The 26,627-nt window shown below is 36.1% G+C and overlaps 1 protein-coding gene and 1 non-coding gene across 3 annotated transcripts; both read right to left on the bottom strand.

Moving 5' to 3' along the window:
* Window positions 1-3,783: 3,783 nt before the first annotated feature.
* LOC149528250 (SART-1 family protein DOT2-like) lies at window positions 3,784-10,851 on the bottom strand. Of its 2 annotated transcripts, none has more exons than XM_089808853.1 (6): window positions 10,672-10,851; window positions 5,546-6,167; window positions 5,078-5,391; window positions 4,736-4,956; window positions 4,537-4,621; window positions 3,784-4,391 (listed from the first exon to the last, which is right to left on the bottom strand). In XM_089808853.1, exons 1-6 carry the CDS (start codon window positions 10,834-10,836, stop codon window positions 4,314-4,316), a joined length of 1,485 nt encoding a protein of 494 aa, XP_089664979.1. In that variant the 5' UTR covers window positions 10,837-10,851; the 3' UTR covers window positions 3,784-4,313. The 2 variants fall into 2 exon arrangements, with proteins under 2 accessions (XP_089664979.1, XP_089664980.1); XM_089808854.1 differs by lacking the exon at window positions 10,672-10,851 and adding an exon at window positions 8,749-9,487.
* LOC149528251 (U6atac minor spliceosomal RNA) lies at window positions 6,340-6,460 on the bottom strand. The gene has a single exon (XR_016359425.1). It is a non-coding gene; the product is annotated as a U6atac minor spliceosomal RNA (small nuclear RNA).
* Window positions 10,852-26,627: the final 15,776 nt, after the last annotated feature.

Raw genomic sequence — 26,627 nt, 5'->3', positions numbered from 1 at the left:
TTTGGGTTTGTTGCTATTCCCAGCAGAATATATCTGTAGTCATATTTTATGTATGGGTTGCTACCATCAAGTCTGAAGCAGATGATGTTTATGTTGTAGTGAATTATATCTGCAGAGCATGTCATTTTTATATTAATGATTATTGCAGGAGTCTGGTTTTTACCAAGCATATCTGATATAGATTGTAATCTGTGAGTGTGGTTCTTCATAAGTATAGTTTTCTGTATTGTAAGTTTTGTATTAATGCATATATCAGTCCGTGAGAGAAGGTTATCTAACTTCACATTATTATGAAGAAGTAATCTCTATTGGGTTTGTTCTAAAGCATGCAGTCTCAGCATTTTATAGAATTGTATTTAAACACATTTCGTATTCAATAAAGAGATTTCTCTTGGTGTGGTTGGGTTTTTCTCTCAAGGAGGATTTTCCCAAGGTAATCTTGGTGTCTTTGTTTTTCCCCTTATGTTCGGCTGTTATTTTTCATTCCCGCTATAAATACTAAAAACATTGACATAGTATCAGAGCCAAGTTCAATAAAAGAAAATAGCAGTTTCGAGCAATTGATTGAAATCCAAGGTGTTATTTTTAAACTGTGTAATGAGCCAAATTCTACATATGCAATTGGGTAAAATTATTCTTGTTCGTCCTTTCAAGAAACTGCATTCCCTAGTGCTGCCGTATATCATTGTGAGGGTAATGATGCCCAGTCCATGGACATATTCTCATAGCAAGTAGAAAATACTTCATAGCCTTGTGATTATTGGAGCCACTTCAGAAAATTTCTCTGGTGATTGTTGTTGGAAGTTTATACAGATTGTTTCCGCGATATTTTTTAAAATCTGAGACCCCATGCAATCTGGAAGCTTAGATCATTTTTCTATGTAATCCCGTAATAAAGGGGTGGCATTTCTGGGCACAAAGATTCATCTTGCTTGAGTTACAGGAAAATGGCATGTTGTTGTTAGGCCACAGAGAACGCCTTACTTGAATGGTTTATAATGGGAAATGGACTTCCCAAAGCCTGACCTCGCTGGAGATAGGAATTGTGTATGCTTTTGGTCCCAGACTTGCTATCTATCAGGATGTTATGCCTCCAAGTGTACAGAGAGTAATTTATCTGGATTTTGATCATATTACATCAAAAAGCTGTAAGGGATCAAGTCTGAGGATCAACAACCAAGAGATAAGTATTTGATGGTTGTGCCTTTGAATATCGATCGTGAAATTTTATGTAGTTAGTGATAAATTATTAATTCATGCAATAACGCAGGAATAGTGAATCATGTATGCTCTTAGCAGTGATCTGGATATTTCACTTTAGGATAGCTTGACTCTATGAACTATTAGTCTATTATTTATCTCTCTAAAATACTTCCAGGACAGATCAAGAAACAAAAGGATGATGAGAGATTTCATAAGGGATTCAAGGAAGTAAGAGCTTGATGCATCCTGAAAAAAAGTTATGCAGGGTGCGGAAATAGTTAATAAATGAACATGTACATTGCTTGCAGCCATGGGACTGAATTGTTGGTACATAACTTCATTAAAGAGGAAGAACCTAAACAAATTGTCATTGCAATCAGTTTCTTCAAAGAGGAAGAAATGGCATTCAGAGGGAGATAAATTCCATTAAAAAATATCTTCAGCTGCAGAGAACGGCATTGCACAGCCAGTCTGGATTGACATTAGGAGCTTCAGTGGCAGATGGAGAGTGCCAAGTACTTTGAAGGGGATCAGCAAGCAAGCATTGTTTCTTTGAAAGCCAATTGTTTGGTCAAACATTGAAGCCAATTGTAACTGATTGTGATGATCAAAGCTGTGAGCTGCCCCTGCTGAGAGGGAATCTTAGCATTCACTTGTTCTTAGTATGTGTATTAATACATTTTCTCTAAAACCAAGAAATTTGAGGTGAGAGCCCCTATAATGCATTTCTCTATGATGGAGACATTTGATGTGGAAGGCATTTTTCTGGAGATGAAGAAATTTGAGCTGAAAACTCTTGTAATGCATTTTTCTCGGAGACAGAGAATTTTGAGGTGAAAGAGCTTGTTGCTCTTTCCACTCATGGGAGTAGCCATAGTGGATATCATATTTTAAAACTCCATGACAAAATAATATTGAGTGACTCTGTGATGGGAGCTTGTGTTTATTTCACACATACACAATCATGTTGAGCATCATGTTGAGTGACTCCATGATGATATCATGCTGAGAGAATCCATGATATATAAAAAATCTTCTCACAAATAGGTGTAGCCATTGCACTGTGTTGTTGACAGACTCCATAAAACAAGAATCTAAAAAGTATCTCTTTTGCTAATAGGAAGTGTTAGAGTTTGTTGCTGCAGGAGACATTTTTCCTACCTACTATAGGTGGTATGTTTGTGATGCCTTTGCAATGTCTATTTCTTTCTCATGATCAAGTATTCTAAGAATGTGAAGAATTTACTATCTGGACCGTATTCCATATGTAGAGTCATGTCGTTTGAGGTCAATGAAGAGTCCTGAGAGTGATATGTGTGCATGTTTGTTGAGCTCCACAGTGGCCGTTCCTACGTGGCTGTTTGGAATGCAAAGAATCTCATCTTTTCGTAACTGCTGGTACTCACCTCCCGGCATCTACGTGGCTGTCAAAGTCAGCCAAGACCATGAATCATTACCACCAAGTAATAGTAGAGACTTTGCAGTGGTAATTTGGGTTTCTTGCTATTCCCAGCGGAATATATTTGGAGTCGCATTTTATCTATGGGTTGCTACCATCAAGTCTGAAGCAGATAATGTTTATATTGTTGTGAACTATATCTGCAGAGTCTGAATTTTATCAAGCATGCCTGATACAGAATGTAATCTGTGTGTAGTTCTTCGTGAGTATTGTTATACCTTAAGTGTCATATTAAGACATACATCAGTCTGTGAGAGGAGGTTATCTGACTTTACACTATTGTTAAAAAGTAATCTGTATAGGGTTTTCTCTAAGCATGCAGTCTTAGCATTTGAGAGAATTGTATTCAGATACATTCAGTAGTCAATAAAGAGATTTTTCTTGGTTTACCTGGGTCTTTCCCTCGAGGATGAGGGTTTTCCCAGGGTATCTTGGTGTCTTTGTTTTTCCTCTTACATCTACTGTTATTTTTCATTACTGGTATTTAAACATTAACAAACATCACACAGATAGTTAAATTAGATGTTGATCGAAAAACATTATTTTATAGCACGGCACTCTTGTCTTGGTATAGAAGCCAGGAACAACTTGAAAACGTAGGGCATGACAGGCACATAAGCATTTTGTGAATGCAAGATATGGAACCACAGGAACACTTCAGAGCCACAAATTTTCAAATTAAAACTGTCCTGTCTTAAAGAGTGGATTTCAACGTCATCAAACAAGAAATTGAACACTGAATTAAAACTTAATGTATTTTAAAGTTTGGAATCTTAAATTTCTATCAGATGCTTTTTTAAAGCATTTTAAAAACAAAATCGTGAATTAGTGAATAGCAGCCACTAAAAGTTCCTCATGGGGCTGTAGAACAATTTCAAAAATCCATATTCACCACTAAACCACAGATCCCTGAAATTTGTAGTCACCAATAAGAGGAACTAAAGCCAAGAAACTCGGAATGTACAGAAAAGCAAGAAGCAAAACAGTGTACACAAATGTACTTTCTGACAAACCTAAAATAGTAAAACATCATAATGGAGGTAAGGGAGATTTGGTGAATAGCTCTGCAGTACCAAAGGAAAAATAAACAATATAGCCACCAAGCATGACACCTAAGTGTATTGCCAAACAAAACACCAATATAGGGTTAAAAGTAGAAAAACTTACATATATTGAGAAACATTGGTCAAAATACATTTTTGAGCAGAACCATCTGGGTAGGGCTATTTCTTTGCTTCAGTCACCGATGCTATTGCTATAGAAATTCCTGAAAAGAAAAAAGAAAATCTACACCATAACAACATCCCTAGATGAAAACCCCATCAAATATCAGACAAAGGTCAATACATTCTATCCACTTATTCAATAACCCATTGCATACTGACCTGCCATATCAAATGCACTACTATTTTTCTTTACACTGTTTTGGCATCAACATCTCATAAACCCACATGTTATTTGATTGAAAGATGTGGTTCCCAAAACACAAACAATTTGTATCGCAAATCTTCAGTTTGCCACAACAACCAGATCACATAGACATCAGAGAAGCAATTGTTAGGCAGCCTTTGTAGGTTAGAACTGAAGAGTCCTTTAGTAGCATCAATAATCAACACTGTCCAGATCCCACATATGATTGCTATCTCCAACATCATGAAGTCTTTGGTTTCTTTGGAGGACCCATTGCTCCAACTTCAGGCTTGCGTTTTATACCTAAAAATTGCTCAACCTATAATGAAGGCAATGGTGTGAGTGTAAAGACAATACAAACAATTGTGGCATTCAAGTAAAATATGCATAATAGATTCTGAAATTCAGTTTTTGTGGTAAATGGAATAAACAAAAATCTGATGAGACATCATGATAGCACAAACCTTCCTATCACCAAGCATTGGTGTCAAACTTCCCAGGTGCTCCTTCTCAACAGTTGCAAAACCACTTCTTGGATCGCTAGTTTGCCTACGGCAGCCCAAAAACATAGACAAATCAAATTACTACTGGCAACAATCAAACAAATATAGAATGCTTTCAGTAAAATAACTCTTTTTTTCATGAGAGAGGTGACAAATTTACCCTGGTTTGATTTGATCACTAAGGACAACATAAGGAGTCTGTAGTTTGGACTGAACATCACACATTTTCTCCATGGACATTAATGGGGTGTCCCCAGAATTCATTTTCTTTAGCTTCAACTCTTCCTGATACTGTTTCATTCGTTTCTCTTGTTTCATTTTGCCAGGGCCTTTTCCATGGAACTTGTGTGATAGCTTTCGAAATGCTTCCTTCGGTGTCATCTACAAAAAAAGACAGCATCAAGCGACTCTGTTTCTTTGAATAATGCAGTATTGCTGTTTTGAGCTATAAATGAAACATATGCTTTAAGAACATGACATCTCTAGAAATAAAGATACTTACTACACGACCAAACTCGTCTAGACGGTCCAGAAGTATCTCCTTTGGTCCATCATTGTCTCGGACACCGACAAGCTTGCTCTTTTTTTTATCCATATTCCTTCCACCCCAATCAACAGTCTCGCTGAACGCACCCCTTTCCTTCAACAGTTGCAAGGCACCTGCCAAACCTTTTCCAACAGAAGCTTCTTTAATACTGTCATCTCTTATCACCTCTTCCTCCCTGTCTTCTTTAAGATGAGGAGAATCTTCTTTTTTAGGTTCTGAAATATCATCTTCTTCATTGAAGACATCTTCAACTGCAGGTTTGTGAGATTCTGGTTCCAAGAACAAGGAAATTCCATTAAACGAAATACAGAAAATTGAAAATATAATATGAGAAATCAAACTCATCAATGCTATTTGCTAACACAAAAGAAGAAATAAAACATCTATATCATTAATTCTAATATTTCTTATTTTGCTACGCACCCTCATCAAGCTGTAAACCCCACACAAACTCTTCCATCTCGGTAAATAAAACTTTATTGTCCGGTGCTTCATTTGATGACAGGCTTTGGCTATCTCCATTCAACTGATTTGAAGATACTGCTATGCGAGCCACTGCCTGAAGACCAGAGCCAATACCTTTATCTTGTTTCTTTAGAGCTGCTTGCCTAGCCTTCTCCAATGATTTGTATAGATCTTCGTCCTCCCCACCAAAAACAGTATCACCATCATCATCCACCTGCATTTCATCTGATGGTTTTGCATCTCGCAGCCCTTTGGAAGCCTCTGTTGCTTTATTTAGTGCAGTTCCATATGCATCTTTCCGTTGTTGAGCCTCTGCTTTCTCTGCTTCCACCCTCAAAATCTTTCTCTGTGTACCAGCCCTGGAACCAAGGTCTTCAGCACCCAGTCCAGACGCAATTGCTTCTGTTTCAAGTGCATCAACATCCAGCTTATCCTTCTTCCGCAATGTCTTCTTCTTCTTGGGTTTCTTAAATTGAAGCATTTCATCATGAGTATAATAATCAGATGTGCTCGTTCCAGGTTGAGCCTGTGATTCATCAGTTTGATTGCCCATGGCTGCAATATGCAACTTCTTACGTATCTGACACAAACAAAAATACTATTATCAGGTGCCAAATACAAAGAAGGGCTTAATTATAAGATACCAAGCATGTAATAAAAATCAGACATCTTTCAAAATGAAATAAGAAATAGCTTAACTACTTCTGTTTCAGAAACAACAAAAATGTATAATGTCAGCAAAACAGACTTTCATAAATTCAATACATGTAGCACCAGCAGCAGGTTGCCTTGGCAATGTGTGAATGGAAGGTCCAAAGACTGTTCCCATCCTGATAAAGGGAGATGACAAATATCTTTCCCCTTCTACAAATGTCACGTTATTTCTTATCAACAAAGAGTGAACTTCTTATCCACAAATAGCCTAAGCTCACAGCAAGATAGAGGTTCAAAATGTATCAAAGGCTCAGAGATAACTTTGACTCGTCATTTCAAAGGAATTGGTTCAGAAATTGTTTTGGAAAATCAAAATCACCTTGCAATCCTAATCTTCAGAATCACTGATCACCGTGCAAAGATTGAGTGAAATGACATCCAAGGAGATGCAAAAATAACAAAAACACAACTCTCTCTTGCTATGCAAAAGATTAGAATAGTATGCACAAATGTTTTCAATTTGAAACAATTATTCTGACAAAGTTTCCCAGCAAGGGAAAAAAATATTAGCTACATTATAATCCAATTTGGTAAAAGTGTAACACCAGTCTATTAACTAGAACAGCTACTACCTAAAATTATCACAATTTAACATTTGCAGGATATCAGGGTATTAATAAACGTGAAGACTGGCCAATCATCAGGTAAATAATGTAAAATATATCCTACCAAAAGAATAATAAAGGAAGTACTTACAGTAGAGGCTGCAACTTCAATTCTAGAAAACATAATAATATATCAAATTAACCTTGAATAAAATTCAGGTATAAATACCAAGCTTTTGAGAAAAATGATTCCAGAGGTACTTGCAAGATATAAAAGGTACAAGCAATATTTTAAATTACAGCATCAGTTTGAAAACAAAAACAAACCTAGCAATCATCCATGAAAGTGGCTCTAAAAATGGAAATAGATAACCAGCTCCTCCTCCCACCCCAGACCCACCCAACCCAACTATAGTTCCCACCCAACAGGCCCAGTCAGGCAGTAGGGGGGATATATTGGCCTTCTGGGAGGTATATTTGTAGGGCCCTCGCCAGCTATAGTTGTTAGGGCAGGAGGGAGCTATAGTTGGCCCCTGAAATTCTACAGTTATTCGCCAGATTATAGTAGAGTGGAAATGGAACTATTCTCAACTTTCCAATTTTGAATGCAAGTACACTAAGAATTTTCCTGAAACAACTGACTAACATCTCAAAAAAATGGCATTGCCAAGGTGGGGGACGAACAGGCAGCCCTAATGCAAACTCCAGAATAAATGAAATAGTAAATACCCACAAATTAAAGATGCTGTATTAACTTCATGACATCAATATTCCCCTTCGGCAGATTTTGCAAGACACTAGATATAAATACATGTTAAATATCCAAAAGAAAAAAGCAAACTGCCTATATTCCCGATAAGCACTTTGCCAAAGAAATCGTAGTTAACATTGTTTGCTTGATGAAACAAATTGTTCGTGGCTACAAGCTACTTTAATAAATTCCAGTAAAATTCATAATGCATTAATAGGGTATCCTCTGTAAGTTTAAATCCCTAAACAACATTAAATGGACCTACAACCCAAAGGACACAACCAAGGGACCTGCAACATATAACCAAACTACGGACTGCACCACACTTCCAAAGCAGCGAATGAGCAGTAAGGCCGCAGACTGAAGTTTCCATCCCCACGCACTGTGAAAGCCAGCTATAGCTTAGAGAACACTCTCTAAGGAGATGGACAATAAATCCAGAGAATCGACTTCAAATTGCCGTGCTTACACCCTAACGGCCATTGGAAAAGCAGCACATTGGCAATAACGTCGAAGGCCCAAGGTCAAATCCCCACACTGCATTAAGACGACCTACCATCAGAAGGGCACTCACAAAGCATAGAGGAAACAAGGTCAGAGATTGAAGCTCAATTGCTTACACAGTGCTAGCGCAACCCACTGCCAAAATTACACTCCAAAATAACATTGGCGATAAAGCTAGAAACCGAGGTTCAAATTCTCTGCACCGCATTAAAGACAACTACAGACAAAAGGCACTCCCAAAGCCTACGGACGGTAATATCCGAAACTCAAGATCAAATTCCCACACGACGTGAAGCCAAGTTACAGGCCGTAAGCTATTTTCAATGCCTAGCCCATTGGCCATAGAGCAATCTGCGTTAATTAAACGTATAGGCCTGGGCAACCCGAATGACCCGGGGAATTGGTTGCCATTAGCGCACACAATCGACCTGGGGCTCCCATTTTCCATTTTACTAATAGAAGAAAAATTATCACAAGGGAAAAAAATCAATATGCATACGCACTTGCTTTGTTTTCTTCTTAGGGTTTAAATCAATCCCTACCGTGCCATCGTAAAAATCTTCAACGCTTAAATCAATCCCTCCCGGGGCCTTACTCTGATGAAACAAAGAAAAACCTTAATTCGAATTGCACAAGTTGTGAATTACCTGTTAATAGGCGGCCACGAGTTCCAAATAGTGAAACCGATTGAAAACCTGAAATTCTCAAAAGCAACAGAGAATCGTTAGCTTGAGATGTTTTCTGTAAAAGGTTTGAGCAATTAGGAGCGTAAGAAGATGCAATTTATAGATTTTTATGGAGGAAGCTCCTTGCGTAAATATGTAACGCTCCTGCTGTATGTTGCCACGCTGCTGTATGTATATTTAATAGCTATGAACAAATAAATACCCCTGACATAGTATCTCTGTGCCAGTTAAATCTTTGCATTTGTCTTTAGTCGTTGGGAATTAATTAACATTCCTTAATGCTTGTAGTCGGTTGGCATTTATCCAGGTATGACATATTAAATTTAAAACATCATGGTTCTGCAAATATTTTCTTCTGCATTTGACATTGAATATTGTTAGTCCATATACACGTCTCCCATTTGTCATCTAGGTCTCTAAAGCAGGTGTTGACAAGAGGAATTGTTACCCATCTACCTGTGCTTTTCTCTCTCCGATCGCTTCTCATTCGCTATTTCATTCTCTCTCAGCGTTTTGGTGCGTTCAGCTGAAATAGGTAAATTGTTCCAGTACATAGTAACATCTGCTCCACAGCCAATGCTTGTTCCAGCACCAAGTGGTAAGGACTCTTTCTGAATTTGGGCATTTCATCGGGGAATTGGGTTTAACTGATCTCCAATTCATATGGGTTAAAAGACTTTGAATTTTGTTTAACTGGGTTCTCAGTTTTAATTCCAACATGAAGTGGGTTTGTAAAATATTTTGAGATGATGGATGCTCTTTAGGCCAAATTGTTGTTTGGTACTTGTTTGTTTCGAGAATTACTTGTCTGGGTTTATCCGAAATCCATCTCGTTTTTCGTGACTTCCTCATTTAAGTTTTTATGAACCCGTAAATGCTTATCTATTGTGCTTGACAAAACTTAATGTTTCTGCAATGATGATTTTCTCTGCGCCCAGTAATTTTATGCGAGTAACCAGGATTCAAGTTATGGCTGGTTTGAAAAAGATTCGAGCCGCTATTAATGCTGCCAAATATCTGCATATTATCCTTTACATAAAAATAAATTTGTCGAGGTTTATTAGAGTTAGGGTTTCCTCTCCCAAGTGGTTCGAAAATGGTTGCAGCCGGAGTTCAGGGGGCGTTGCAGCCGAAGTACGTAGCATTTTGTTGTTCCCAACAGGTATTGCAGTGGGAAGAGAGGCGGAGACATAGGATGCCGCAGTGGCAGAGCGGGAGCAGGAGTACCATGCTACAGCCTGACTCTGATTGTTCTCGTTCTTATTCATCGCTAAAGATGATCATTGAAAGATTTGCGTGCCTTATTTCAGTACCTTTTTTTTTCTTATGATTAATATGAATAGATATTGAGACCAAATGATGGGTTTTAACGGCCAACCATGATGCAGACTTAATGTTTTCAACTTGCAGATTGCAGATTCAATGCTGTCTGATGGTCTTAGTATACGTTGAAAGATTGCAGAATTATTATACTATAACGCTTGTAATTGGATTTACTTATTGTTTTACTACTATTTCAATAATGAATGTATGAATTGGCATGCTCTGTTTAATTTTTAGTTTTCTCTTTATAGGCAATCATCTTGGAATTTGTTGATCTCCAGATTTGCCATAAACATTATTTTTGACGAAAAGAATATCTTCAAAATAAAAAGATATATGCCTCAAATTTATATAGATCTTTGTTAATTTGTCTTTGATATGCATGTTATTGGTCTGCTAATTTCAGGGGCTTGACTTCCAGTTTTGTTATAATTGGAGCAAAGGCTGAAAAACCTTTTTAAGGAATGTCTCTACTAGTATCAAATCAGATTTGAGAGAGTGACCTACATATCAATCACGCAACAAGCAGAAAAAGCTTCAGCTCTAGATTGAACAACTCACAAATATAACTGCTCTATGTATTGATTTCATGTTTTCAGATGGCAGACTTATTCCATGTTGTAGGAGTTCCATCACAAAGCGTATATTTGATGATTTCTCAAAGATGCTCCAGTCTAAAATTATAACAGTTAAATGGAGTAAGCCAGATGTTGCAAGTAATAGCATGGTTTATTTTCAGTTCTGTTATCACTATAAAAGTTGTGCATCTAAAAGGTGCCGTTAAAACAAAAAGGGAGCTATGAGAAAGTATTTCCTTTCCAATGTAATTAAATCATTTTTATTTCTTATAGTTTTACTTTTATTTCTTTATAGTTTGCTTCATTCTAAGTTCTACCACGCTATTTTTCACATCATTTATATTCAATATGGTTTAGGCCTCCAATTATCTAGCTGTGACTGAATTGATCCCCAATTCTTGAATGTGTTAGTTTTGTTAGCTTTGGATAGCTGTTTGTCCATTTGCTATTATTTAGCAAGTAATTGTTTTGCTAACTAATTGGTTAGATTAGAAACAAATATTTGTTAATTAATTGACCACTTTTGGAAACAACTAGAAACCGACTTGGTTAGGGTTGTTAAGTTGTTTTAATCTCAACCATCGATTGTAAATCAATCTCGACCATTGGTTTACCAACAGGAGTAGTATAAAAGGAGGTCAGGGGCATTTGGAGAACATGAAGTTTGGAGAAACATTTGCAGTGTTAGCAAACAGTCTTGCAATGTTAGCAAGGGCACAGTATTAGCGTGGGAATAGAAGTGGGGAATATCAGCGAGATAAATTAGGAGGTTGTCAGAATTCTGCCAGTAAGAGGCAAGGAATTTTGTATCTCTTGATTTGCTGAAGTTTAATATAATTTCTCATCTGTAGAATTGGTTTTCCCTTAGGGGTTTTTCCAGGGACAATTTGTCCGAAAATATTGTGTTCATTGTGTTGCGCATTTCTTTCCGTATTTTATAAGTGAAGTTGCAGTTGTGTTATTTTTCAATATTAGCTGAGAATTTATTTTCAACAGTTTAATAATCGTTAATGATAGGAGATTAATAATCAGTGATTGCAATAGTTAAATTTTTCACATGGTATCAGAGCATTGTTAAGGGTAGAATAGTTTTGCCCTAGGAAATAAATTTTGATCTCTTTAGATTTATTATTGCTTTAAACCCTTCAGATGGCTTCAGCTGGTTTGAGAGATCAGGATAGATTGGATGGTGCCTCAAATTTTGGTGTCTGGAAGGTCAGAATTTCTTTATTGTTGGAAGAGAATGGTATCAAGGATTATGCTACCAGTGTTGTACTTGTACCAACGGATGCAACACAGCTTGCAGCATATAAGAAGGACGATGCCAAAGCGAGGAGGATTATCCTTGATGGTGTCAAGGATCATATTGTTTCACATACCGTAGACCTAGATATGGCGAAGAAGATGTGGGACACCATTCTGAATCTATACCAGAATGCTACCACCAACAGGAAGTTGATTCTCAGAGAGAAGCCAAAGAATACCCGAATGAATTAGGGAGAAGACATCACAAGTTACCTTACTAGGCTCAGACTTGTCAAGGACGAGTTAGCAGCTGTTGGAGATAGCCCAAGTGATGACGAGCTAGTGAGAATAACCCTAAATGGGTTTACTAAACAATGGAGTGTCTTTGTTCAAGTTGTCAGTGGACGAGATACTTTACCAAGTTGGGATTGATTATGGATTGATTTCACTCAGGAGGAGTTTAGACTAAGTCTTGTCAATGGGGCCAACAAGAGTCAGAAAAATGAGGTGGAACAAGAGAACGTTGCCCTAGCAGGTAAAGGGAAAGCAAAGAAGGGATCTAGCAAAGGATTGAATTCACAAAATGAAAAGAAGAAGAAGGACCTTTCTAAGGTCAAGTGCTTTGGATGTCACGAGTTTGGCCACTATGTTAGTGATTGCCTAGAGAGGAAGAAGGGTAAGAAGCAAGTGGCAGTTTCAGCAAGTGCGGAAGAACTCTCCAGTAAAATGGAAGATGAGTTTGCACTCATAGCTTGTATGGTTAGCTCAACCTCACAGTGTGTTTGGTATATAGATAGTGGGGCATCATTTCATATGACAGGAGTTAGAGAGTACTTCTCCAGTTACAAGGAGGAGGACACCAACATTCAGATTTCTATGGGAAACTTGTCCAAACTCAACCCTGTTAGGAAAGGGACTATTCAGTTTCAGAGGGAGAATGGAAAGATAATCCCACTTCATGATGTGTTATATGTGTCAGGCTTAGGTATGAATTTGATTTATGTATCTGTTCTTTAGGATAGGGGGTATAATGTACTCTTTAGAGGGACAAATGTGTTGATTAAGCACAAGGATTGGAAATCACCCATAACTATTGGAGTTAGGAGTGGTCACCTTTATAGATTGCAGTTTGATACTCCTAAGGCACTCATGAGCAACAGTAATCCTAGAGATCTTGGAGAGCTACGGCATAGGAGGATGGGCCATATTCATCATGGAGCACTTAGATTGCTTTGTGAGACAGTGACAGGTGTTCCAGAGGTGAGCACAGAGCATGACGATGTATGTAAGGGATGTGTGTTGGGAAAGTTTGTGAAAGCATCTTTTCTAAGGAGTGACACCAGATCTAAGGGTGTTCTTGATCTAGTACATTCAGATGTTTGTGGACCGTTGTCGACGAAATCTCTCAGAGGATATGAGTACTATGTTACTTTTATTGATGATTTCTCTAGAAAGACTTGGATATACTTCTTGAAGACTAAGGATGAGGTTTTCAGTCGATTCCAAGAGTTCAAGGCTCTTGTGGAGAATTCGACAGGAAAGAAGATAAAGGTTCTTCGGTCAAACAATGGAGGCGAGTACAAATGAAATGTCTTCCAGGAGTTCTGCACCAGAGAAGGAATCAAGAGAGAATGGACTGTTCCTTACAATCCACAGCAGAATGGAGTTGCTGAGAGGAAGAACCGTTCTATATCGGAGGTAGCAAGAGCTATGCTACATGACCAAGACATGCCCTGTTACTTATGGGCAGAGGTATGTAATACAACAGTCTACATTCAGAATAGAGTTCCACACAAGGTGCTAGGGAATATGACACCAGAGGAGGCTTTCACAGGGAAGAAGCCGGATGTTAGTCACTTCAGGATATTCAGGAGTTTGGCATATTGCCATATTCCTGGAGATACACATACAAAGTTAGATCAGACTACATAGAGCAAGTACTTTGTTGGGTACAGTGAGACCTCAAAGGCATACAAGATTTTCATTCCAGGGACTAAAAGAATAATTGTTAGACGTGATGTCAAGTTCATGGAGGACAAGGCATTCAGGAGATCCAGAGATTTGCCAGTAGATGATCAGAGTGAGCAGCCAACAAAAGCTCCAAGACCAAGTCAAGAGCAACAAAGCTCAAGTACAGTTACCAGTACGAGTGTAGACTCAGTTAGTGAAGATTCATAGAGTATGGAGCAACAAGTGCAACAGGAATTGCATCTAGAAGACTTAGAGGTTGACATTTCATCCTCTGCAATTGGCAGCGGGAACCATGAGGTTCCAGATACACAAAGGGCTACTCAGGAGTTTGTGAGAGCTCCTAGGAAGCATACTATACAGCGAAGACAACTAGCCAAGTTTAATGACTATGTGGCATTAGTTAGTTAGTTGGTAGATAGTGAGCCTTCTAGCTATTAGGAAGTTGCAAAACATTAGGTTTGGCGAGATGCTATGGTTGAGGAATATTCTTCAATAATGCATAATGATGTGTGGGAGGTAGTACCTAGACCAACAGATAGGGTTGTAGTTGGATCACGCTGGATCTATAAGATAAAGAACGGTGCAGATGGTAGCATCGAGAAATACAAGGCGAGGTTCGTCGCAAAGGGGTTCTCTCAGAAGGAGGGAATAGACTATGAGGAGACATTTGCTTCAGTTGCCAGGTATACTTCTATATGAGCTATAATCTCACTTGCAGCACAGATGGGATGGCAAATCCATCAAATGGATGTCAAGACAACATTCCTTAATGGTGAGTTGAAGGAGGAGGTATACATAGAACAAATAGAAGGCTTTGTAGCACACAACAAAGAGACCCACGTGTGCAGATTGAAGAAAGCATTGTACGGACTCAAGCAGGCTCCTAGAGCACGGTATGAGCGCATTGATACATACTTGTAGAAAATGGGCTTTGTGAAGAGTGAAGTAGATGCTAACCTCTACTACTTGGTGGTTGGGGGTGAGATTCTTGTTCTTGTTCTTTATGTGGACGACCTATTTCTACAAGTTCACTAGGGCTCATAGTGGATTGCAAGAGGAACTTTGCATAAGAGTTCGAGATGAAGGATTTAGGACTTATGCACTACTTTCTAGGCATGGAAGTGTGGCAGACAGATGGGGAGATTTTCCTTAGTCAAGGGAAATATTGCATTGAAATCTTGAAAAAATTTGGGATGGAGGATTGCAAAGCCATGTCTACACCCATGATTACGAATTGAAGGAAGGTAGATACATCTAAGGAGAAGGATGTATATCCCACTTTATATAGACATTTGATTGGTTCGCTTATGTATTTGGTCAACACTAGGCTAGATATAACATTTGCAGTAAACTCTCTTAGTCAGTTCATGGTTGAACCAAAGAGAATGCATTGGATAGAGGCTAAGCATGTGCTATGTTACTTGTGTGGTATAGTCGAGTATGGGATCAGATATGTTCAAGGTGAAGGTATTAGGTTGATAGGCTATACTGACGCAGATTGGGTAGGAAGTACAATAGACAAAAGGAACACTTCAAGGTGTTGTTTCAGCTTGGGATCAGGAGTTGTATCTTGATTCAACAAGAAGTAGAAGTTTGTGGCTCTAAGTTCAGCAGAAGTAGAATACATAGCAGCTAGCATGGCGACATGTGAAGCTATATGGCTTCGGAAGTTGTTAGTAGCCTTCTTTGGTCAAAAGGTTGAGACTACTGTGATACATTGTGACAATCAAAGTTGCATCAAGTTTTCTGAGAATCCAGTGTTTCATGATAGGTCTAAACATATAGATATCAGATATCACTTCATCAGAGATTGTGTATAAAGGGGAGTTGTTTAGCTACGGTACATACCTACAGAGGAGCAGGTAGCAGACATTTTGAGTAAGGCATTGGGGAAGAAAAAATTTATCTTCTTCAAAGATAAGTTAGGTCTCCTACAGAACAGCTTCCTCGCTAAGAGGGAGTGTTAGTTTTGTTAGCTTTGGATAGCTATTTGTCCATTTGCTATTATTTAGCAAGTAATTGTTTTGCTAACTAATTGGTTAGATTAGAAACAAATATTTGTTAATTAATTGACCACTTTGGGAAACAACTAGAAACCGATTTGGTTAGGGTTGTTAAGTTGTTTTAATCTCAACCGTTGATTGTAAATCAATCTCGCCTGTTGGTTTACCAACAGAAGTAGTATAAAAGGAGGTCTGGGGGGCATTTGGAGAACATGAAGTTAGGAGAAACGTTTGCAGTGTTAGCAAACAGTTTTGCAGTGTTAGCAAAGGCACAATGTTAGCGTGGGAATAGCAGTGGGGAATATCAACGAGATAAATTAGGAGCTTGTTGGAATTCTACCAGTAAGAGGCAAGGAATTTTTTATCTCTTGATTTGCTAAAGTTTAATATAATTTCTCATCTGTAGAACTGGTTTTCCCTTAGGGGTTTTTCCAGGGACAATTTGTCCGAAAATATTGTGTTCATTGTGTTGCGCATTTCTTTCCGTATTTTATAAGTGAAGTTGCAGTTGTGTTATTTTTCGATATTAGCTGGGAATTTATTTTCAGCAATTTAATAATCGTTAATGATAGGAGATTAATAATCAGTGATTGCAATAGTTAAATTTTTCACAGAATGTAGCAACCTATCTCTTTCTTTGGAGTTTTAAATACTGAGGTTTGGGCAAATGCGCCCTCTTGCATGGGACTAGTTCAAGCTTGCTTCATTAAGATTATATCATAAAAAAATTCAAATACAAAATCAATACATAGACACAACTTTAGTAGCCAATCACATAGCGTATACCAAAATTGATTGTATAAACTTGAAGAAATATTTGCATCCCATTAACCAACAACTTTTAAAAGGTACAAGCTAAATATCATATGATTTATTAAAGGAATATTGAAAGCTACAAAATAAAACATTAATGTTATTAGTAGTGATGTACTCCAATTAACCTTGAAGTTTGTAAATATTTCTATTACAAATTTGTCAATGAATAACCTACATATCCTAGTCCATCATACACTATTTTCACCGAAGAAGCAAGGTATTTGTGATGTGAAACACTCCACTACATGGAGATGATCTTTGATTAGCAGAGAGGAAAAGCTCACTTGAAATGTGATGTGCATGCAACATGGCTAAATGCAAAGCAATAGAATCCCACAAAATGACAAAACCCCATCAAAGTTTTATCTAAATAGGATTAGAAAGAAAATAAAAAGAGTGACAAAAATTTGAAACATTTTAGTTAAATAGTTGTGATCATGTCAATAACACCCCCCTCCCCAACTTACTATCCTCCTAAATAAAGGAATTTTAAGAGATAATAAAATTTCACAAAGATCAATTATTTAGAATGAGAAAAAAATCCTTTCAATAAAAAATAAATAAAAATTGTTATTGATTAATATCTTAGAAATTACATAAAATTTCTTAAACATGTGTGAGTTTTATAAGTTTGTTAGTCTAACTTTTCAATACACACAACTATAACCTAGGTTGACCACCCAAAGGATGTGCTTGAACCTCATGCCGCTTCAATTTTCAAATTTGTCATTAATACAATATAGCTTGGTAGCTCACTTTTCAACATAAAGAATCTCAATCATAACTTCAATTCTTATGTTTTAGGTTGTGATACCATATCTAATCATACATGTTTTAGGTCGCATAAATCCCCTTGTAGCTTACAAACATTGAGTCCACTTCTACACATACAAAAGCCCACTAGGAGTCGTGTACACATTTTAGTTTCCTTTCTGCACACCTGAACACGAGTAGTGCTTTGTGACCAATCTTCCTACAAGTGTTGTTTTTCAAGTTATAATTGAATATATGTACTATTTCTTATTTTTGACATTCAAAAGAGGAAGATGGCATGTCATGGAGAAATTTTCAATTAGAGCCTTCTTTCCTCATTAATGTTATATGTGAAATGGCTTGTTATGAACTCAAATCACCTAAAAATTGTTTTACTGTTGAATGGTGTACACTTAATTTGTAGTCACACACAATATTTCACCTATATTATGGTCTATCATGATCATTGCAACTGCTAAGAAGTATTTCATGGAATGTTTGAAATGTTTTTAAAGCATGTGCATGGGTTATAGGAAAAACCATGATTGTAAAATTCTTTATTGATAGTGTGAAAACCATTTATAGGTCATTATTTTCTAGTTTAAGACAACTTTTGGTTTAAAGTAACTTTATAAGAGAAGCTTGCCACCTAATTGTTTGCTCAAAATTGAAAATTTTAGGTTTAGAGACATAATCTTGAGCAAGACACTCTCTTCCCCAAGAAACTTCAATTTCCATGATATATATCTACTGCTAAGCCCTTAATATTGGTGTATATAGGGTTATGACTAGTCAACTTGTGGCTATCTTAATCCTTAATTAAGTCATGTTATCATTATTATATAATTATTTAGGTAGGTAGGTCAGCCTAGGTGTTATGTAGGTTTATGTCTATTCAACTAATCATAATTAGGTATATATAGGAGGTTGTGAGTCTTATTTCTATTATCATATTGTGAAGTGTGTCCTCATTGGAGATATTTGGAAGTTGCCCCCTTGAAGTGGCCTATTACTCTCACTAATTATCAAGTATTTATATAATATTTCATATTATTTCTTCTATTGTACAAGTTATTTCATTACAAGTGGTATCAGAGCATGATCTTGGCACCATAGAGGCAAGATTTTTTCTCAGTATTTGGGCAATTTTGGGAGGAGCATAACGTTCAAATCTTAGCAAAATTTTCAAAGATTTTTAAATGGTTTTTGAAGAATATATTAAAGAAGATATAGTCCAAAATTCTGAGGAATTGGAGCAAATTTGAGCAAATTATTGTAGAATTACTATTTCTACACAATTTATTGAGATCTACATATCACTCACATCCTGTCGAATTGGAGTATAAATTGTATTGGGTTTTTGAATACATATTAGAGGAGCCTACATTTTGAAGCTTGGAGAAATTGAAGAAAATATAAGCAAGTTATTAGAAAATTCAGAAAAATAGCTTTGAAGGTAGCAAATTTGCCCTTTTTTTTGGATTTTCCTTAGTAAGGGTATCTTGGCCCTAGTAAGTTACAATAAAAATAAAAAATAAAAACTTAGAGAAATTATATTTTACTTGTGCGATTTATTTCAAAAATATTGGTTTCCATCATGACAGGGCCTCCAACAAGAGGCAAAAAGAATGCTATCACACCATGGAAATCTTCTGATCAAGATTGGGAAACAATAGAGGATAGTAATCTCAATGAGGAAATAAGTAAGTTCAAGGAAGAGGTTAAGAGGGATATGTGTGTCTTACAAGGAGAGATATCATATATACGAAGCATGTTTAGCACCTATATGAGTGAAACAAGGAAGGAGTTGTCAAGCAATCAAAGTGAAACCTTCAAGTCAATTAATAATGACAAAAAAATTAATACTCCTATGGGATCTAGGAATTTTTTTCCAAAGGTAGATATGCACAAATTTGATGGCAAGGATCCTCTAACATGGATAAATCAAATGGAGAATTTTTTGAGGTACATCAAACCCCATATGGACAAAAGGTCACAATGGCTTCCTTATATCTAGAACTAGATCAATTCATTTAGCATCATTGGCTTTGTAGTAATAGGAGGAAAAAGGGTCTCACTGTATCATGGTCAATTTTTATAGAAGAACTCCAAGCACAACATAGCAATAGTGTGACAAAACTTCTTTAGCCAACTTGTTAAGCTTCAACAAACAGGATCAGTTCAGGATTATATTCAAAAATTCTAAAGTCTATACTTAAGAGTGGGTACAATTACAAAAGAGAACTTGAATGATTTATTATTTGGTGGTCTCAAGGATTGCATTCAACATGAGGTACACATGTTTAGTCCTAGCTCAGTAATGAGTCTTTTATATTGGCACATAGGGTAGAGGAGAAATTCTTGATTCGTAGAAAGCAAGGGGCTAATGTGACAAGAGAGAAAGGTTATTCAACACCTTATCTTCTTCAATGTACTAGGTTGACTCCACAAAAAATTGAGGAGAAAAGAGAAAAACAATTGTGTTTCAATTGTGATAGCAAATACAATCAAGAACATAAATGTAGTGAAAAGAAATTATTCTATATTGAAGGTCCAAATGAGGAGGAAGAGGATGAGCCCATATAAAAGGAGAATAGGGAGTTAGGTGAGGAATCACATGATTCTCAACCAATTATTTCTTGTCATGCACTTTCAAATTTCAGTACACCACAAACTCTCAAGGTATTGGGTTTCTTAAAGAAGCAGAAAGTAACAATGTTGATCGACTCAGGTAGCACTCATAATTTCATCAATAAAAAGTTGGCAACTCTTCTAAATTGTTTTATATATCCATCCCTAGAGTTTGAGGTTTTCATTGCAGATGGGGGCACAACTAGTTGTTCAGGGAAGTGTCAAAACATCAAATTATCCATGGGAGATTATCAACTTGATACCCCAATGTATGTGATATCCATGGGTGCGGAAGATATTGTTTTGGGACTGTAATGGCTTACTACATTGAGAACAATTGAGATGAACTTCCAAGAACTATTCATGCAATTTCAGTCAAAAGGAAAGGTAGTGGAGCTAAGGGGATTGAAGGCAAAATCCCCACATCAAATGCAAAAGTTTCTTAAGAAAGGAGCGGATGGATTTGTGGCCAAATATGTTCATTAGAAGTCTCTCAATCTAATGCTCTTACTCATCCAGATTTACAAGCAATAATTGATCGTCACTTAGTGATTCTTGCAGATATACCTAGAGGACTTCCTCCTAAGAGGGATCATGACCACACCATACAACTAGTTTCAGGGAGCTAGCAACCAAACATCAGGCCTTATAGGTCCATACATACAAAAAAGTGAGATAGAAAAAATTGTTAAGGAAATCCTAGAGGCAAGAATTATCGGGCATAGCCAAAATGCTTACTCCTCACCTGTTGTGATGGTGCATAAGAAGGATGAAACTTGGAACATGTGTCTAGATTATAGAGTGCTCAACAAGTACACCATCAAAGATAAGTTTCCTATTCCAGTTATTGATGATATTCTAGATGAATTAAATGGAGCTATGCATTTTACCAAGTTAGATCTTAGATCAGGTTATCACCAATTTCAAATTAACAAGGAAGATATTTGCAAGACAACATTTTGAACTCATGAGGGTCATTATGAATTTTGGTGACGCCATTCAATCTTACCAATGGACCATCTACATTCCAAATTTTGATGAATTCTATTTTTAACAAGTTCTTGAGAAAGTTTGTGTTAGTGTTTTTATGATATATTAATTTATAGAAAGACTTGGGAAGAACATTTGCAACATGTAGATCAATCATTGCAATTACTCAAAGATCATCAACTCTATGCTAAGCCATCAAAGTGTGCTTTTGGTCTTAAGGAGGTGGAGCATTTGGGACACATAGTTTTACATGAAGGAGTAAAGGGGGACCATAAAAAAATTAAGGCTATCGTGGAATGGCCTATCCCAAAAACCATTAAGAAGCTATGAGGTTTCTTGGAAATGATAGGGTACTATAGAAGATATGTAAAGAATTATGGTCGTATAGCAGTACCCCTTACCACTCTATTGAAGAAGGATTCTTTTTATTAGAATGAATCTGCTAATGTATTATTTGAGCAATTGAAAAAGGCTATGTGTACAACTCTAGTGCTTGTCACTCCAGACTTTAGTAAGGAATTCATTGTGGAATGTGATGCTTCTAGAAATGGGATAGGAGCAGTTCTCATGCAAGAAGGTCGACCAATTACTTTTGAGATTCATCAATTAAAAGGTAAAAATCAACTCAAACCTATTTATGTGAAGAAAATGCTAGGAATCCTTCATGCAGTAAAAAAATGGAGGTCTTATTTAATGGGTCAACACTTCAAGGTTAAGATAGATCATGATAGCCTAAAATATTTTTTGGAACAAAGACTATCTTCAAAAGAGAAACAAAAATGGGTCACTAATATGTTGGGATATGACTTTGAAATTGTATACAAGAGAAGGAAGGAAAATAATGTGGCTGATGCACTTTCCAAGAAGGATGAAAAAGATGAAGCCTTATTGTGTGCCCTTTCAACATTACAAGAAAATTGGGTGGTAGAAGCCAAAGAAGAGTGGAAAAATGATGTTGCAACAAGTAATCTCATCCGACAAATAAAAAGTGACCTAGTAGTTCAGATAAGCTTTGTTTAAAGGGGAATATTCTTTGGTATAAATAACACTTCTATCTTTGCAAGAATTCCACTCTTAAACACAAGATTCTCAAAAAACTACGAGTCCCCAATTGGTGATCATTAAGGATTTTTGAAGACATATCATCAAGTCAACTGAGATTTTTTTGGGAAGGGATAAAAGGTGATGTTCAAAAATTTGTGGTTTAATGTTTTTTTTGTTAAAGAGATAAGGGGAAAAGAATTAAGACACTAGGTCTCTTGCAGCCTTTATCTATTCCTAGCCAACATTTGGAAGAGGTATCCATGGACTTCATCATAGGGCTTCCCAAATCTGAAGGTCATAATGTCATCATGGTAGTAGTTGATCACCTCAGTAAATATGCACATTTGATTTCATTATCACATCCTTTTACAACAAGTATAGTGGCAAAAGTTTTCTTGGAGAATACCTAAAAGCTATATGGTACACCTAAGGTTATTGTTAGTGATCATGATCCTATATTTACCAGTCACTTTTGGAAAGATTTATTTTCATGTTTGGGTACTCACCTAGCTTATAGTTCTTCATACCATCCTCAATAGATGGGCAAACTGAGGTTGTTAATAAATGTTTGGAAGGATATCTGTGTTATTTTGCTTCAGAAAAAAAATCTCAATGGGTAGATTGTCATCTTCCTTCCATCACACCATCATTAGAGGTGTCACCAAGAGTTTAGGTAGTAGAGGACCACTTGCTACATCAACAATAGGTACTTTTAGGACTCAAGGAAAATTCAGCTATGGCATAAAATCTAATGAAACAACAAGCGAACCAACATTGTAGTGAAAGAAATTTTGAAGTTGGGGACTGGGTCTACTTGAGATTGTAGCCTTATAAACAAATCTCAATGAAGCAACAGAAAAAGAATAATAAGTTGTCTCCAAGATATTATGGATCATACCAAATCATGCAAAATATTGTAGTGTTTCCTACAAGCTTGAGTTGCCACCAACAACAAAGATACATCCAGTTTTTCATGTTTCTTGTTTGAAGAAGGTAATTGGGCAAAATATTCCTACTCAAACAGTACTACCAGAACTTGATGAAGAAGGAAAAATAATTTTGGAACTAGAGTGCATTCTCCAAACACGCACAAAGAAGCTAAGGAATAGAACCCTGACTCAGTATCACATCCAATGGAAGAACTTACTAGTTTAAGAGGCCATGTGGGAGGATGAGGAGTTTATTCAAAAGAATCCACACTTGGTTAGCATTGAGGACAATTCTTCTTTCAAGAGAGGGAGCATGCTAAGCCCTTAGTATTGGTGTATATAGGGCTATGAATAGTCAACTTGTAGCTATCTTAACCCTTAATTAAGTCATGTTATCATTATTATAGTATTATTTAGGTAGGTAGGTTGGTGTAGGTATTATGTAGGGTTGTGTCTATTCAACCTAATCATAATTAGGTATATATAGGGGGCTACAAGTCTTATTTCATCATCATATTGTGAATTTTGTGTTCTCATTGGAGATATTTGGAGGTTGCCCCCTCGAAGTGGCCTATTACTCTCAATCATTATCAAGTATTTATATAAAATTTGATATTATTTCTTCTATTGTGCAAGTTATTTCATTACATCTACCCTCTTTGATATAAAAATTGGAGGGCAAGGAAGTATGGGTTTTTTTTTTTTTTTTTTTTGCCAAATTGTGCATTCCCCTTCAAGTTAATTAAATTACATACACTAGTGTGACAAGCTACATAATTGGAGTAAAAATATATATATTGCAAATCTAAAACTAAAAACTATACATTACTCTTGCAAACTTTATCATTGTCATTACTCATATTTTTAGATTTTCTATAAAATATTAAGCTACATTAAAACAATTGACATACCTCCTATTTTGAAAAATAGTCATACTCATACCACTAATATCCAAATATCTTTTTCCCGTGCAACCTTGACATAACCTAATCCTTAAACATCCACAAATTAAATTAAAAATCATAAAAAAAAACCTTTTGATGGACATTGGACCTTCCGTTGAAGGCTCTTTATGTATATTAGCTTAAAGATTACCTTCATTCCAACCCCCTCGACCTTTATTTTACCACATTAACATATGATAGGATTTGTCATTTATTTTTTCCCCTCGGTACTTGGTCACATAAAATGTCTATAGTTGGATAAACCAACTATTAGGTGTAATTCATGTTATTTGTCTTGAGGCATCTTGTCAAAAACAACAATTAATAGAGATGCAGTTTTGTTTTGTTTTATCGGTAATAGAGATGTGGTTTTACTCACATAAAAGTATGCCAATATAATTGTATCTTATATTAGCATAGATTGTCAATATCATTGTACCTTACATTTTTAGAGAGATTAAAATTTCAACAATCCATGCTCAAATTCAGCACTATTTTGGGAATTTTAGAACACACACAAACTAATATTGTAGTATACTAGAACAAGAATACCTTGATTAATAATGCAATTCCAATTCCAATTCAGGGGCAATTTTTTGTCAAGATGCATTCCACCCTTTTCTGGTGTGTGTCTCCACAAATTTTACATTCATATTTATGAACTTCAATATGTTGCATGCATTTTTTGATCACCTCTTATAAATTCTTTTAAGTTGAAACATGGGTTAGCTTATACATAATAGGATTATGCTAGAATACACTCTAACATCTCAATACATTTTTCTCATTCAAATGAATGTATATGGTTGTTATAACTTGGTTTCTATTGTCTAATGGAGATATACAGGCCATTTCTAAATGGAAGCTATCAATTTGCAAATCTAAGCTTATGTATAACTCATTGTTTGTAGCTTAGGTTGTCAACAAGTCCAGTGCTCGCAATATTAGCCATGCACATGAGATAGTTTTAATTTGATTGAATCCATACATCAATAAAAGTCACTTAATTATGTCACTAATTTTCAATGATATTGTATGTGTAATCAAGAATATCAATGAGCTCCAGATTCTATAAATTCATAAGCATAACCATCCTTGATCATCATTGTGGTAAGCATGTCATTTATCTTCATATTTCCATTATTTTGCATATCACTAGACATTAATAAATAAGAGTTGTAGGGCAACCAAGTTCCTACCAAATATGGTAGAAGTTTCATGCTTGAATGCAAAGTTTCCAAGATTAACTCTAGTCAAACATAAAGGATGGTGGTGATTTCTATGGAGCTTGCTTCTCTTCTCATGACGTATTTGATAGTATCTCTATGTAAGAAGCCAACATTAATGTCTTTAGGAGTTAGTAGAAGGTATAGGAGAAGGTCAGGAGCAAGATCCAAAGTGTTGGAATTCTTAATTCTTTTAAATTTACTGTCCCATATGATTAGTTATGGATACGTTCTCCATCTAGTGCTTGTCAAAGCTGGCAAAGCCATGATTTTATACATTTATATTTATTTTGTGCGTCGTGTGTGTAGCCATTGATTTTTTTTGTGTGTTTCTTAGCATCCATGATTAGATACATATTTTTTCTTTTTTCTTGTCTAACTCATAAAGTGCTTGTTTTAAACAATGAAAAATATGGCAATGAAAGAATTATTATATTTAACCTTGAGCAGTGAAGTCCTTGAAAAAGTAAAGGTAGCAGACCATACAATATTTTCATGACTAAAATACAAATATTCCACCAATAGCAAAAGACATTTGATGGAAAAAAATTTATTCTCTATAAGAGACTTATTCATCTATTTTATTTAAATATGATTGTGTGTTAAATATATGAGTATTAAAAGATGCTTTGGATTGGGCATATATTAGGTAAATTGTATAATGTGACTCTTGTTGGCATTATAAAATACATTGTATCAATTGAGCAAAGAAACGGAGATATGTGAACTATTAGGGATGGAAAAAATTGAACTATTTCAAAATTAAATAAAAGAACATGACAAAATGATATGGTTGTGTACAAAGTTGTGTAAAACATAGAAGTTGTTGAAACCATGGCATATCTGTAGTTCCTCTCACAATTTTACAGGATGGGATGCATTTGTTTTACAAAAAATTCCAAGGTAGGGATCTTTGCACGAATGTTAGATTCAAGGACAATGTCTATCTTAGTAATGAACGACCACAGTGGCTGAATACATTTCAAAGATTGAGTTTCACAAGCACAAACATGTTGTCCTACATAAACAAAAGCAACATCATAGTAATAGGTGGAACATGAATTGTTTACAAGTTAGAGATGCTCAATAGTAAGATTCTTATAGTGAAAAAGATATGGAGAAGCCATGAACATGCAAAAGATTACAAAGATTCAAGCTTCCTAACACAGGTAGATGTGTTAAGAACATTGAGATAGAGAAATATAGTGAGATTGTTGGCTCTTGTTACAACAATGTAAGCCCAATGCTCATCTACGAGTACATGCCAAATGGAACCCTGGCATAAACCTTGCATGGAAAGGAGGCTTCACAAAAAATGTTGGAAGATTGGGTTAGAACATATAATATTGCTATGGGGATCACCCAACAATTATGTTATCTTCACCAT

This window comes from Cupressus sempervirens, chromosome 11 (assembly GCF_028749045.1).
Source record: "Cupressus sempervirens isolate cs-2001-9-10 chromosome 11, ASM2874904v1, whole genome shotgun sequence".
In the NCBI taxonomy this organism is placed as follows: Eukaryota; Viridiplantae; Streptophyta; class Pinopsida; order Cupressales; family Cupressaceae; genus Cupressus; species Cupressus sempervirens.
Note: the sequence above shows the minus strand (reverse complement) of the source record. Positions and strands in the feature narration are given on the sequence as shown.